The 14,103-nt window shown below is 35.8% G+C and overlaps 1 protein-coding gene across 4 annotated transcripts in view; it reads left to right on the top strand.

Annotated features, from left to right (window-relative positions):
- Alcam (activated leukocyte cell adhesion molecule) overlaps positions 1-14,103 on the top strand; it is a 179,410-nt gene that overhangs the window by 132,236 nt on the left and 33,071 nt on the right. For all 4 annotated transcript variants that reach the window (XM_006989991.4, XM_006989992.4, XM_076548984.1 and 1 more), the window contains exons 2-4: positions 3,027-3,127; positions 5,416-5,635; positions 13,797-13,861. In XM_006989991.4, coding sequence (XP_006990053.1) covers positions 3,027-3,127; positions 5,416-5,635; positions 13,797-13,861 — 386 coding nt within the window. The remainder of the gene's footprint in view (positions 1-3,026; positions 3,128-5,415; positions 5,636-13,796; positions 13,862-14,103) is intronic.

Genomic DNA, 14,103 nt, shown 5'->3' with positions numbered 1-14,103 from the left:
GGCATGGGTCTTATTTCTTTTATCTGTTCTCTCGTGAGCATCTTGTCCTGGCTAATTTCAATCTGGTATTGTCACTATAAGATGCGATCCATGAATTTTCAAAACAATTACAGCAACACTTGGACTTGTGGTCGTTCAAAATGAAAGGGGGTGTTTTCTGGTATCATTTGTAAATCAGAGAGCAGAAATAGTTCTTCATCTCACTGGAGAGGGAAGAGAGGCTTAAGCTTTTTCTTTCCTGGAGTTCTATGCATGAACTCTCATGAAATGTGTTTGCTTTTAGGTTCTTTTCTCTTCATGACAGTAAATAACATAAGAGGACAAAGTCCATGTTCTCAACACATCCAAGTTATAATGAATGTGAGGGAGCAAGAAGAATATCTCTAAGTTCCACGTTCATAAGTTCTTTCTGATTTTCAAAGCTATTCATCTTATCAGCAAGATCGAAAGGGTGCCACCACGTTCAAATGAGAAATCATTTCACTGAAGTCCTTAAGTGTCAGGCATTGCTTTAGATACAAAGTTTAAAACTGCTTGTTCCTTTCTCTACCACACTTGTGCTCTGATCATGATAATAATACAAGATATACTTCAGATTCACGCAGCCTTAAATCCTGTCATGAATCCTGGCATATGTAGAACACATTAATATTCTATAAGGGTAGAAGAGAAAAATCGTCTCTGAAAAGAGCAATGATCAATGTTTTGGGAAAGGCCTTTGCTTACTTCCCTTTACCTTGTGAAAGATTCACCTCATAGGAATCTAATCTCTGAAAACTGCATTTCCTGGTCCACCTTGGAATCAGTGTCATTTGTCAAGAGAAGGTGGTTTTAGAACAACAGGAGCATTTTGAAAGGTACACCCTGACATAGATGAAGGTGAAATGACAATTCACCATTATATTCAAGTGCCTCACTATAGAACAATGAAAAAAGCAACAAAAGGTGAAGTCATGGGCTTTGGCTTGGTTGACCAGCACCTATGCCTGGCCACAACTTGAAATACATGGTGAAAATTTCACATTCAGGAGCCTAATACAGAAAACCTAATGGTATCATGAATTAGAACAGTTCACTCAATGTTAGTGTGCATATCTGGGATCACACCTCTAAAACTCCAGCATTAGAGCTGGTGTGCTCACTTATAGAATACTTGCCTAGCATGCCCAAGGCCCTAGGTTTAATCCCTAGCACTACAAAATGCATGAAATAAATCTAAAACATAAAACATTATTTCTTCTTTTATGATCCTCTGATTTATATGGTTTAATGTCAAAGGGAGTAATAACTTCAGCATGTGGGAAATGGGAAAGTTTTAAGGTTATTTTAACAGATATTGAGTATATAATAAACAATTTTATGTATGCTTTCATTATTAAATTCCAAATGAAAATATACTCTCACTGTTTCTGTTTAGTATCCTGTATCTTGAGCGGGGGGGTGGGGGGGGAGTTTTTCTGTGTTACAGCCCTAGCTGTCCTGGAACTGGCTTTGTAGACCAGGCTGGCCTTGAACTCATAGAAATCTGCCTGCCTCTGCCTCCACGGTGCTAGGATTAAAGACGTGTACCACCATGCCCAGCTTGTATCCTGTATATTAACAGTGGTAAAAATGTTAAAATATTTTGTGCTACATATTTTCCCCTTAGATTCTTATTCCCAGAGACACATATAAAGAGGAAGTAGCCTCCTTAACCAAATGTATTTTAGAATAGAATTTTGATTCCTTTTGTGTGTACTATGCAATTAATAGTTAACAGTGAAAGGTGGCATCCACCAGTAAGGTGGATGTTCAGAAAGTCCCAAGATGGTTTTATTTATGGTCTGCAGATTGCGTTAGCTTTACCCTTTAGCACCACCTACTGGACGAAATAACATCTGCTTATGTGTTTCCACTACAGATGAAATTAGCCCCTTCATCTATCTGCGATTTACCTTGTGGGCACTCACCCAGAAACTTTTCCAACTTTGAACAACTTCATAAGCATCATAAGTCAAAGTGTCTGAGAGTTTCACTGATACTGTTGCCATTGAAAATATCAAAATGATTTTTCTTTATAATTAGCACATTCGAGTTTTATGTATTTAAAGAGACATATGTGATGTGTCAACATATGTACATAATATGTTCGGATAGAATCAGAGTAATGAGCATTTCCATTTTTTTTTCATAACTCTTTCATGCTTGCCAGCTCCTCTCATCCAGTTCTTCATAAAATATATGGCAGGATATTGTGGACTCCATCATCCTGTTCCATTCAGCACTGGAAATTACCCTCTTATCTGTTTTTTGGTATTATCCCTCCACTCTTCCCTCTTCCTCTTAACCTTTCTAGGCTACCGTAATTACTATTATATTTTCACATTGACCTTTTGTGGAAAGAGCATATGGTATTTGTCTTTCTATGGCTGTAAAACCTTAAGATTTTTTAAAAACACCCTGAGTACGAACAGATGTGAAAACTATTTTACATTCTTGATCAAAATTATCCTTTTTATGTTTTAATTATTTATTACATTTCTCAATAAAGCATGAATTGACCTGTTCCTTTTTTTTTTTTTAAATCAGATTAACAAACACTGGTTTAAATTAGATTGACTCCCAAATATAGCTAACTACATTGTGAATAATTCTTTATGAGGACTTTTTACTCTATAATTTTACCATGATAATATTTTATAAAAAAAAATAAAATTTAGTTTCATTTATGCAGAAAAAATCAGCTATTTGAATACTGACTTTTCTCCATCCAAATAAAGTTGAATTTTTCTCTTGCTTGAACCATTTTTTAATTCTTGATATTTAATTTTCATTTCCTAAGAGGTAAATTTGATAACAGTTCAATGAGAATTATCTTAAGCTATTTTGAGAATTTTGAACATGTTATTTTTGGTTGGCCTCATGTTTCTGTGAAATATATTCCTAGTAAATACAGTGAAGAACATAATTGGCTTGTAAATTCCCCCTTGTGTCTCTGCTATAGCTTCAGGACAACACTCAAAATCTCTTTTCCCTTTTGCCCAAAGGCCTCGGATGGTACACTGTCAACTCAGCTTATGGAGATACCATTGTCATGCCTTGCCGACTCGATGTACCTCAGAACCTCATGTTTGGCAAATGGAAATATGTAAGTGTGAGCCTCCTGGGGCTTAGAGAACTGCCTCCGGTTTTTAGAATATAATTCTCTCTCTCTTTTTTTTTTTTTTGAGAGTGTATGAGTATGTAATACTGACATAATGCTAATACTCATCTGTTCACACCTGTATAGAAAGAATTAATGTATTAAATATGTCAAAAATATTCATGATTATATAACTAATGCTATTTTTAAATATACCCAATAACTCAAAATTTGTACATCATCTTTATCAGAAAATTCCATACTTCAAGTGTTAGCAGCAGAGGGAAAGTACATTTTGTGGAGGAGAGCATTCTCTCTCTACTAGTTTCTGTGTAATGCGGCTACTGCAGCACCTAGAGAACTCAGATTTCCATGGGGAACTGGCAATCAGCTTTGTTTCTGTTGCTGAATCTTCTAAGTGTGTGCTGATATTACAGATAACTTGTACATTTAACATTGTTGATTTCATCCATTGCTTACCCTTGACTCCATCGCATTTTGTCAGGCATCACTGTCTGTGCAGATGGGTCTGGAAATGGAGATTAGAGATCCTGGTAGGTGGGTGTGGTAGTCCAGTTAACTGTAATAGAGTTACATGCCTCAGTTGAACACAGATCAATGAAAGGTGTCTTTGTGGTAGAGTTTCTCAACACAGGGCCACAAGAGAGAGCAGTGAACAAGTTTCAAGTAGATGGATGTTTCCTGGAACACAATAGCATGTTTCCCTAGTCCCTGTATTTGCAGACATTTGCATGGGGGAATGTTGTTGGTTACCAGATGATTTATTAACTGTTTGCTTATTGCAGCATTTCTCAGAACAGTAGGTATGTTAAAATGTACTGTGAATTATATAAGACCTTGGTTGGATTAATTGGTTAGATTTACTTGACCACCAACATTTTTACCTAAAATGTCTCCATAAAAATTATGTTATACTAAATACATTTTGTCAGAAGTGCCTAAGCTTGCACCCAAGATGAGAACTGACATGGCCTTTTACAATGTGAGCTCTGAAATGCAACCAACAGGGTCTAGAGTCTTCCATGAATAGGTAAATTAGGCATATCTTCTTACTATGAAAATGAGATATCTTCCTCACAATGTTGTTTTGAGAGCTAAGTAATTAACTCATAGCAAAATGCTTACTAGTACTTGGTAGGTAGCAAATAGCTTTAAGAAGTCATCTGTTACAACGCTAGGGTTCAACACCCCAACCACACTACGCATGTGTGAGTGTCAAAAAAAAAAAAGGAAGTGACACAACACGCTGCATCTCTGTCCTCATTGTCAGGTCAATCCAGGTAATTCTGAACTCCATCTAGTTCTCTATAAAAGTGGAGGAGTTCTGATCAGGAAAGAGTCTATTCAGATTCCTCAGGTTCCAAGTCTCAGAGTCTACCATGCAGTGTACCCACTGAACCAAATTCACCATCAAAATAAACAGAATCAACTGAGAGAAATATGAACATGTGTGATCACAGTACATCCTAAGGATAACATAGGGACTAGATTCCACACAAACTAAATTGACACACTGATAGAGACCAGTGTTCCTGGCACCATTTCCCATGCTGGATTACATATTAATTTGATCACATTTTCATATGAAAGCTTTTCAAAGTAAGTTTTAAGCCTCAAATAAAAACCTCTGGGTTTCAGTGGTCAATCTGGTTCTCCTTTAGTACAGAGGATGGTTTGCAGAGGTGAATATTGCTCCTTCATGAAAACTGAATGCATGGTGTAAAGGACTATCACCACATCAATGCTAACTGGCAAACAGGAACATTTAAAGTGTGGGGATTAAAGCAATGCATGTTTCAAATACAGCTGTCTGATACTGCTGAGGCCATATATCAAGCTCAGCTATATGACCACTTTGGTTTTTTATGTGATTTTTATGACCACATGATTTTTTTCTGAAGGTTAGTTTTTGTATTTTGATATTTATTTGTATCTACTTTTTAGCTGTATATTAAACAAGACTATACCATGTCCCTTCAAAACAGCTACCGATGTCCCATAAGTGTGAGATGAGCTCCAACTCTGAGAGCTTTACCCTTTGGTTTTCAGCCATCTCTATGAACCTATAAGTGAACCAACAGGTTCACTTCATGTGAAGTGTGATTTTTCTTTCTGTAAGCAAAGAATTATGTGATACTGATATCTGAAAATCACTGCTCTTTAATACCACCACCCACAAAAGCCCATCTAGAATAATACGGCAAAAGAAATCATACTATTCTGAAACATGAATTATGTGTATTTTCAACATGTATTGTTACTTTATTTTTTAGGAAAAGCCCGACGGATCCCCAGTATTTATTGCATTCAGATCCTCTACAAAGAAAAGTGTGCAGTATGATGATGTACCAGAATACAAGGACAGATTGAGCCTCTCAGAAAACTACACTTTGTCTATCAGCAACGCAAAAATCAGTGACGAAAAGAGATTTGTGTGCATGCTAGTGACCGAGGACAATGTGTTTGAGGCACCTACCCTAGTCAAGGTGTTCAGTAAGTAGACTGTACTAGCACGGCTAAGCGGGCTTGGTGGCTGTTATGAGAAGGTGTTCTTCAGGTGGAAGCTTGAGCTCTCTGCAATGCCTCTCTCCACAGGAAACCGTGTGTAAGGGAGTTTCTAGAGCTCTTTATTCTATTTATGCATGCTGGTAGCAAGGAAGATAAGTCTGGCATTCAAGTAGGAGGTGCACAGTGAGGAGGTAGAACAATAACGTTACAACAGTAACTTTCCTTGGGATGGGGAGTGCTACTGGTGATAACTGACTAATGACCTCTAACTTCCAATGATTTGTTCGAAGAAAAAAATCATAATGTTTTTGTAAGTATAGGATACATATATAATCATGTATGTCATATAAATGTGTTCCTATAAAATTGGCATTTTAATATATAAAAAAGAATAAAATACAAATTTAAGGTATTCTGTAATCTAGAGATCTAAGAATTCAACTTGTGTATATATATATATGTGTGTGTGTGTGTGTGTGACATGTTTATAAGTGTGTATGTGTTCATATGTGTGTGTGATTGTACTTTCTAGCCTTCAATGCTTGTTGATGCAGTTTTTAACATGCTCACTTGGTTCAGAAAAATTTCACTAAAATAATGAAGCTCAGCACACTGAGAATGCTCATGGGATTACAAAGGTATTTCACCAAAAAAGATAAAGTAGGGTTGGAAAAAAAGAAACTAATGGAAGATACTCAACATAATTACTATAGTTACCATGGCACAATGACTTCACCTGATAATATATAGTTAATGTTACTGTGCAAATAGCTATGCAAACGAATGACTTGAGATGTATAATTAAAGTAGTTCTTCTTTAAAGATTCAAATAAAAAGTCCCACCTCGATTACATCATAATGTTTTAGAAACTACAGGAGGAAAAATCAAGTCTAAAAAGTTTCAGAATCCCAGTCTTTCTTAATTGGGAAGAATGTCTTACTTTTTTACTTCCCCCCTCTGCTTTCTGATGAGTTGACAGCTCCTAGAAATGATTAAAATAAATAGTAAAGAAGGAAACCCTGGAGGCCTCCAACTGGAGCAAGCAACCATGGACTATTCATGTTTCTCTTTAATAACCTATGCAGCTAAGTAGGGCTGTCCCTTAAGTATTTATGTAGACTTCAAAGCTCCAATGGGTTCATGATGAGTACTCCAAGAGCACTAACACTGTCAAAGGAAACCTTTGTTCTCCAGAAAGGCCTTGTAAATATATATTACATGTTTCAGTTGATTATCCTTTAGCTTAGAAGGCACTTTCCAGAAGTCATCCACACCTCCCCATCATATTTTAATCAAACCAAGTCCCAGCTGCTTACCAGCACTGCCTACTTCCACAAGGTTTGGAAAGAGCTAGTGTTCCACATTTGCAATTGACCATGTTGGCTTTTGAGTTTCCTTTATTTCCCTTACTTTCTTTTATTTCATTTTTATTAGAGAGATGGATGGTAGATTTGCTAAGGGCATTTTTTTCCCTAAAAGCAAAATAACAGCAGCAACAACAAACTTACCATAGGCTTTGATATCATAAATACCAAGAATGTGGGTAGACTAACTCACAACATTAACCATTATGTAAATTAATTTGCCATTTTCAAGTTTCTATAAATTATGTTGAAATTATTGAACTTCAATGTAGTACACAAATAAGCCAAGAACAGCCTGAGTTATATTTAGAAGAATCATTTGTGACATTTTCCAAATTTTCTTCCTTTATAAAACTTCTACATTGGTATCTAAAAGTAAAAAAAACCAATTGGTTTAATTTAATAAAATTTCTAAGCTGCTTTAGAATACAGAAGCTTTCTGTCATGGTGAAAACAAACTCACATGCCACATACCGCCAGGACCCCTGCCCCCTGCTCTTTTGAATGTTGTGGAAAACAAAGCAATTCTCAGTAACAGAATTTGCATTCCAGGCTGTGGGCCAGGGAGAATTTACATAGCAAGTTACACACTCTTGAAAATGGCGTTGAGTCTGAGAAACCAAGAAGGACCCACCAAATGCTAGAAAATGAATGACATTTCAAATGATCATGACATCCCTACAAGATCGTGTAGGAATTATGAATTTACGTCTGGCCACATTTTGCGAATCCAGCAGCAGCTGTGGCAGAGAGGCTTTCATCCTCTGCGTGTATATATTTCAGTCACTTAAGAGTTACTGTGCTCATCAATCAGTCCTCTGTTTCCCTCTATTGAATCACCTAGCAACGTGAACCATGTACCATCAGCCTTCCGCAGACTGCCAGCCCCATAAGCAAAATCAAATTGCCTTTATGCAAGCCAGAGGAACTAACTGATGATTTTGACTTCAATGCATGTTTGTTTGTTTAGTTTTAAACTACATCTCCGAAGTAAGGAATCATATCCCCAAGTCCAAGCAAGTAACAGGCTTGGTTACTACTAATCAGTTCTTGAATGGCATCAAAATCAAACTGCCTTTGTGTTTAGTGCACATTTGAGAGTAATAAAAAGTATTTGGAAGCAAAATTAGACCACTGAAACTTCCCAAAGATTCATTCCAATGATTGTGCAAAATGCTCAGAGGTCAAACAGGTGCCCAGAGAGCCAAATGGCTCTCAGTGATGCGTTGGGAAAATCTTTGAGCTGGTCACCGGAAGACCTTGCTTTGTCAGGGCTGCCACTAAGTTCTGACTTTGGCAAGTCTCTTTGCCTGCGTGGGATTAAAACGACCTCTTGAGTAAAGTGAGTGTTTTAGATTACGTGGGAGGCTTTTCTATTCTGCTACTAATGCCCTGTCCAGGAACTAAGGAGCAGGGTCTAGCATTGTAAGAAACAGCTTCTATTCAAGTGGTTACAATCCTAGTCACTGTTTCAGTTATTTACAATAACTTGTGGATGAAAAGAAAAAGAAGACAAAGAAGAAAAGTCAGCCTGAGCCACTTAGGAGATCAGGCCTGACTCCAGAGTCAGCATGGAGAACATAAGAAGACCCATCTGGATGTTTTAAGGGTGTGGGGCAGCTCTTGGTGAGCCTTTGAACACTACAGTCTTAATTTGTCAATTCTCTGTGTTTGGTGGTGTTCTCTGGTATTACAAGAAAGCCCAAGACTTAGTCCATGTACAAGTGGTCCAGTCCTCAAGGCATTGGCCAGTGTGTGCAGGCTCTACACATCATTTCACAGTTCCTACTTGGAGATGATTCTTAATGCTTCATCGAAATGGAAAATTGAGAATCTCTCTTCCCTCCAGTGGAAGACTGTTAAATCAGGAAATAGTAAAGGAATATTTTTCAAGGGGAAAGAAATAAAAATTGGGCTATTTAACAAATAAGATATAAACTGTATGTTACAGTTTGATTCTTTCTTTTTGGAGGATGGTGGTGAAGGAAATTGACACTGGGTCTCACACAGCCCAAGCTATTCCACAAACAGGCTATGTAGCCACACCTGGCCTTGAACTCCTCATTCCCCTCCTTCACCTTCCAAGTATTAAAATGATATGTGTATCACTGTACCCAAGTCACTTTGATTCTTAAAATACAAAAACGTTTCCAATCTAACGAGAAAAAAAATACATTATTCCATGGATACACTAGCTTAAGTGCTTGGTGACTGGGAAGGAATTTGATTGTCAACAGGGATTGAGAGCCTTGCCTCTGCATAAACCTGCCATGGCATTTTCTCCTCTTGTTCATGGACTGAGCTAGCCTTTGTGTGGTTTTACAGTAATGCTAAGATACCATGGGTGACAAAGAACACTTTTGTACCCAGCACTACATCTTCACCTGTACATTAGATGGCTGGGTGCCCAAACTGTAAATTTTAGTAAGGTATTGATTTCTACTTTTTTTTCCCTGAAAATCAATATTCATAGCATTCATTAACTATAGCCTGAGAGTTAGAGCTAGGAAGTGGGTTTTAAATTTTAGTATATTTATTCCTGATCAGTCCTTATCTCTATTACAATATCCTTCTCCAAAAGAAAAAAAAATCTCTTACAAAACAAAAGCAGTGACTTGAAGAGCAAAGCTTCTGTCTCCAGAACGCTTGAACTTATGCAGCATTTTATATCTAGCTTAGCCTTTAATTATCTGTGGTAAACCTTCAAGGCTTTAATGAAAGCCTGTGATCTCTTTAGTTAAAAAGAAATCACTTCAGCTTCAGAATTATATTCCATTGTTACAGATACTATTGTATGGCAACACACACACACACACACACACACACACACACACACACACACACACACCTGCACATGCAGCAAAATACTGCATCGTCAGATGTGCCAGGATTTACTATATGATTTATTTTTAAAATCTTAAAATTTCCTGTCCTATAATTTTTAATGTGCCACCATATTGTGTCCCTAGGTTGACATACTTCTAGCTACTTCAATTGAGAGAGCCTGGCCAGCAAGGAAGGAAACTATGAACTAAGATGTAATTCTATAATTGATACATACATGGTCACATACGCGGTTCTAGAGAGATTACTCAGCAATTTTCTGAAGCAAACTTTAGCTTAATTTTAAATTTGTCACCTTGACTAAATTAATGCTACAAGCAAATTTGTGGTGTTGTTTTTCTTTAAATTTTATACTTGGTTATGAATCCTTGAATCATATTAAGATATAATTCACATGAAGTGATTTTCTTTCTTTCTTTTTTTTTTTTTTTTTTTTTTTTTTTTTTACAAAAACACTACTTGGGAATCGATATGCAATTTTGCTAAAATAGTATGTGTCCTTTTAGTGGTTCTCCAACTAATATCCATTGATTGCTACAAGCTAATATAAAAGAAAATTACATACAAAAAATGTAGTTAATACAAAGAGCAAGATTCTAAGGAGAAAATAACTCAAGGGAATAGAATAGGTACTATTATTAAGTTATCATTAAATCACAAAATTCACTGGGATCTTCCAAAGAAAAGATGAATAAAAATTTAAGAAAGACCAGAAGTTAAGCACCCTTCCACCAGGTCCTTTTCTCTCTCTTCTCTCTCTCTCTCTCTCTCTCTCTCTCTCTCTCTCTCTCTCTCTCTCTCTCTCTCTCTCTCTCTCTCAACTACAACTTACTTTCACTAAAACAATGATGAATTTTAGAATTAATGCAAGCAAAGGATTTCACAAATTCGACATCCATGAGGCGAGTGTGCTTTTGTGCCTATTGATGACATGTTATCAGGTTTAATTAGAAATAGGAGGTAAGAGTGTTGGGTAGTAAGTGGAGGCTCAAATATGAGCTCAGTCTTTTTCTGTAGTGCTCAGTGAACTGGAAAGCAGTAAGTTTTGTCAAAATCACCCAGTAAGCTTTTAGACAGCGCCTACACTTGTGTGATTTGCAAACCTCTCCATATTTTCCAAGCATATCACTATTGAAGGAGAAATTAAATACCAGTTGTCTTTTCCTTTCTGTTAATTTTGACCTTTTTAAAAATCAGATAGATTAATTAATGTGTTCTGTCGCTTGAGTTTTTAAGGGTTTTGTCACTTGAGGACTTCTTGGGAGCTTTGGTTTATTCAATTAAGGCCCAAGAATTTTCATTTGTTTAAATATTCTCCGTGCGTTTGTCTCTCAAACATATTAAATGTTTGTCTTTGGCAGCATGGATTCCTAAGCAAAAGTCAATGTTTGATCAATAATTCAGTTTTGATTTGAAGTGAGTTCCATTAAAATGCTGAGAGCATTAAGTTGTACTGACATACGAAAGTATTTAACCTCCACGCCATATGTTTCCCCCACATACTTGTGACTATTTCAAGGGGAAATTTTGTGAACGTTTTCTAACCTGTAGTCACTTTCTCAATTCTCAGGAACTTGGGCCTCACTTCTTGTTTGCATTAACCTTGATTGTCTGCCCTGTTCATTTGTATTGCTGTTTTCCTGCTATCCTGAGTTTTGTTCCCAGCTGCTGTTATCATTGTAAAACTTCGATTAGTGGAATCATTATATAGCAAATAAGATCTATAAGCAAAGTGCATGGGGTCAACACACAAGTTCATTATATTAACTGTTCTAATATAAAACACACCTACAAAAGGAAAATTAATGATACCCTAAAGAATGTTATTTTTTTTTATTCATTCTAGAATCAACCATTTTGTAACTCCATTTGTGTTATGGTCTGGTGAGGTAATTCTTTCAACTGAACCCAAAATTGAGTAATGCAATACAAAAATCAATTTGATGAGAATCAAAAATCTTTAAAAATAAACATCAACACTATGAAAGGAAATATGATTAGTTTCTTGTGTTTAAAATAAAAGTAATTCTACTCTGAATGATAATCAGTCAAGTTACATTCTCTATAAACTAATTAGTTGAGTTTGTTTGTTTGTTTGTTTGTTTGTTTGTGACATGGTTTCTCTGTATAGTCCTGGAACTCGCTCTGTAGACCAGGCTGGCCTGGAATTCAGAGATCCCCCTGCATCTGCCTCTCAGAGTGCTAGCATTAAAAGCATGTGTCACAACAGCCTGGCTTAATTGAACTGTTTTTAAAGTATAGAATTTATCGTTAATAGAAAACTAAAAGAATATAAATCCTTTATTGAGAGTATAGAAAAATCTCAAAAAGAATACCCCCCAAAAAAATCTTTAATAATCTAATTGATAACTGGACAAACAAAATAGACAGTTCTGAGAAGTACAATTTACCAATAAATATTAGATTAAAAGGTTTTACATTCTTGGCCACCAAGGATTGAAAGCCAAAACTAGATTCCCTTCTATCTTAGTGAGAAAGGCTGTGACTAAGAAACAAAACAATAAATTCTCGTGAGTACAAGAAAAGAGAAATCTTATATAAAGCTAGTAGCAATGCCAATTAGTCCAGTCACTGTGGAAACAGAATGATAATTCCTCAAAGAATAGAAAACAGAACCACTATAGGATACAACTGTACCATCTTTAGGTATGCACTCAATGGAATCCATGATAAAACACAACAGAGATACCTGCACAGCCATTTTTATTATAGCACTACCCCAACAGTTAAATTGTAGATTCAGCTCATACGTCCATCCACACATGAGCAGATATAGAAGATAAAGTCTAAGTCTAGATGTGATTACTTATCCATTAAAAAAAAAACAAAAATTATGATTGCAGAAAATGGGGGAAAGATCATCATGTTAAGCAAAATAATAAAGGCTCAGAAAGGTGAATGTCATGTTTTCTCATATATATGGAAACTACACTTAAAAATTTAAGATTTGAAGGTATAGAGGGTACTATTAAAACAAGAAAAATGCCAGTGGGGCCAGCGCAGAAGATGACAATGGGGATGAATAAGATCAAATTCCATAGTATGGTTATATGAAAATGTCACAATGAAAGTTTCTATTATATTGAACAATGAATATGTATTAAGAAGGGCAAAATAACTTAAAGAAATCATTGCTGAAATTGTAATCAATTTTCTCTGAAGCTACTTTTAGAATTTGTTTAAAGAACTTTCTAGAAACTCTCTGTCCTCTATTTCAAGTCTCAAATTGGAATTTTTTTAAAATATTTTCATAATTTCATAAGGTGAGATAAGAGATAAACATTGATTTATTTAGGAAATTGGGGTATGTACACCACTACATAGATTTCTCATTATTTTACAGCTGTATTTCTTAGACTTGCTTGTGCCTAAGAATCCCTAAGGAGCTTGTTAAAAAGTATAGACCAATGGAAATTTTCCCTGGAGATTCTGGAAGCTTCTTAAGCCTCAGAAATGTGTATTTCAAATTAAAACCTTTGTGATTTGGATTCATATGCAATAACACCCTCAAGTAATGAATTAGAGGTCTTATACTTAATAAGTAGAAAGTACCATGGTAATCAACTAGAAATATCCTAATGTTCTAATATCCTAATTAGAACTAATGTTATAATATTAATGTCTATATTTACCATCAAATCCATATTGACCTCACAAAACATCTAGAGAGTATTGAAGATATTTTATTCAAAGGAGTTATAAGTACTTAAAACAATACTTCAAGTCATAAAACAAGTACTTGATAAGTTATACCTACTGCATTTCATAAATCTGGATTATTGTAAATAATCCATTCTTTAATCTATTGTTTATCCTTTTGCTTTGGGTATACAGATTCTCTTTTTTTTTTTTTCATAAATCATTTGTGTCCCTTATCTCTTCCAGTATACTTAAACCTTTTTCTACTTATATTTAGAGCAACCCTCTCAACCTGAAATTGTAAACAAAGCACCATATCTTGAAACAGAGCAGCTAAAAAAGGTGAGAACTTGTTTATATTAATGGCTTTACCCAATTTAGGTGCCCCTAGATGCCCAGACAAACAGGATGCACTTGTTTTTATGAAGTTTACAGTGCTTCAGGTCAAATCAGAGAGCACAAGAAGTCACAGTAACAGTGTGAGCACTATCAGTTTGATCAAGACAATGGGCATGTGAAGGAGACATGGTCATTTATCCAGAAGAGTCTTTCTGATGTGGATGGACCAAATACTTGATAGAATC

Source organism: Peromyscus maniculatus, chromosome 12, assembly GCF_049852395.1.
Source record: "Peromyscus maniculatus bairdii isolate BWxNUB_F1_BW_parent chromosome 12, HU_Pman_BW_mat_3.1, whole genome shotgun sequence".
In the NCBI taxonomy this organism is placed as follows: Eukaryota; Metazoa; Chordata; class Mammalia; order Rodentia; family Cricetidae; genus Peromyscus; species Peromyscus maniculatus.
The sequence above is the reverse complement of the archived record's forward strand: the minus strand, read 5'-3'. Positions and strand labels throughout refer to the sequence as shown.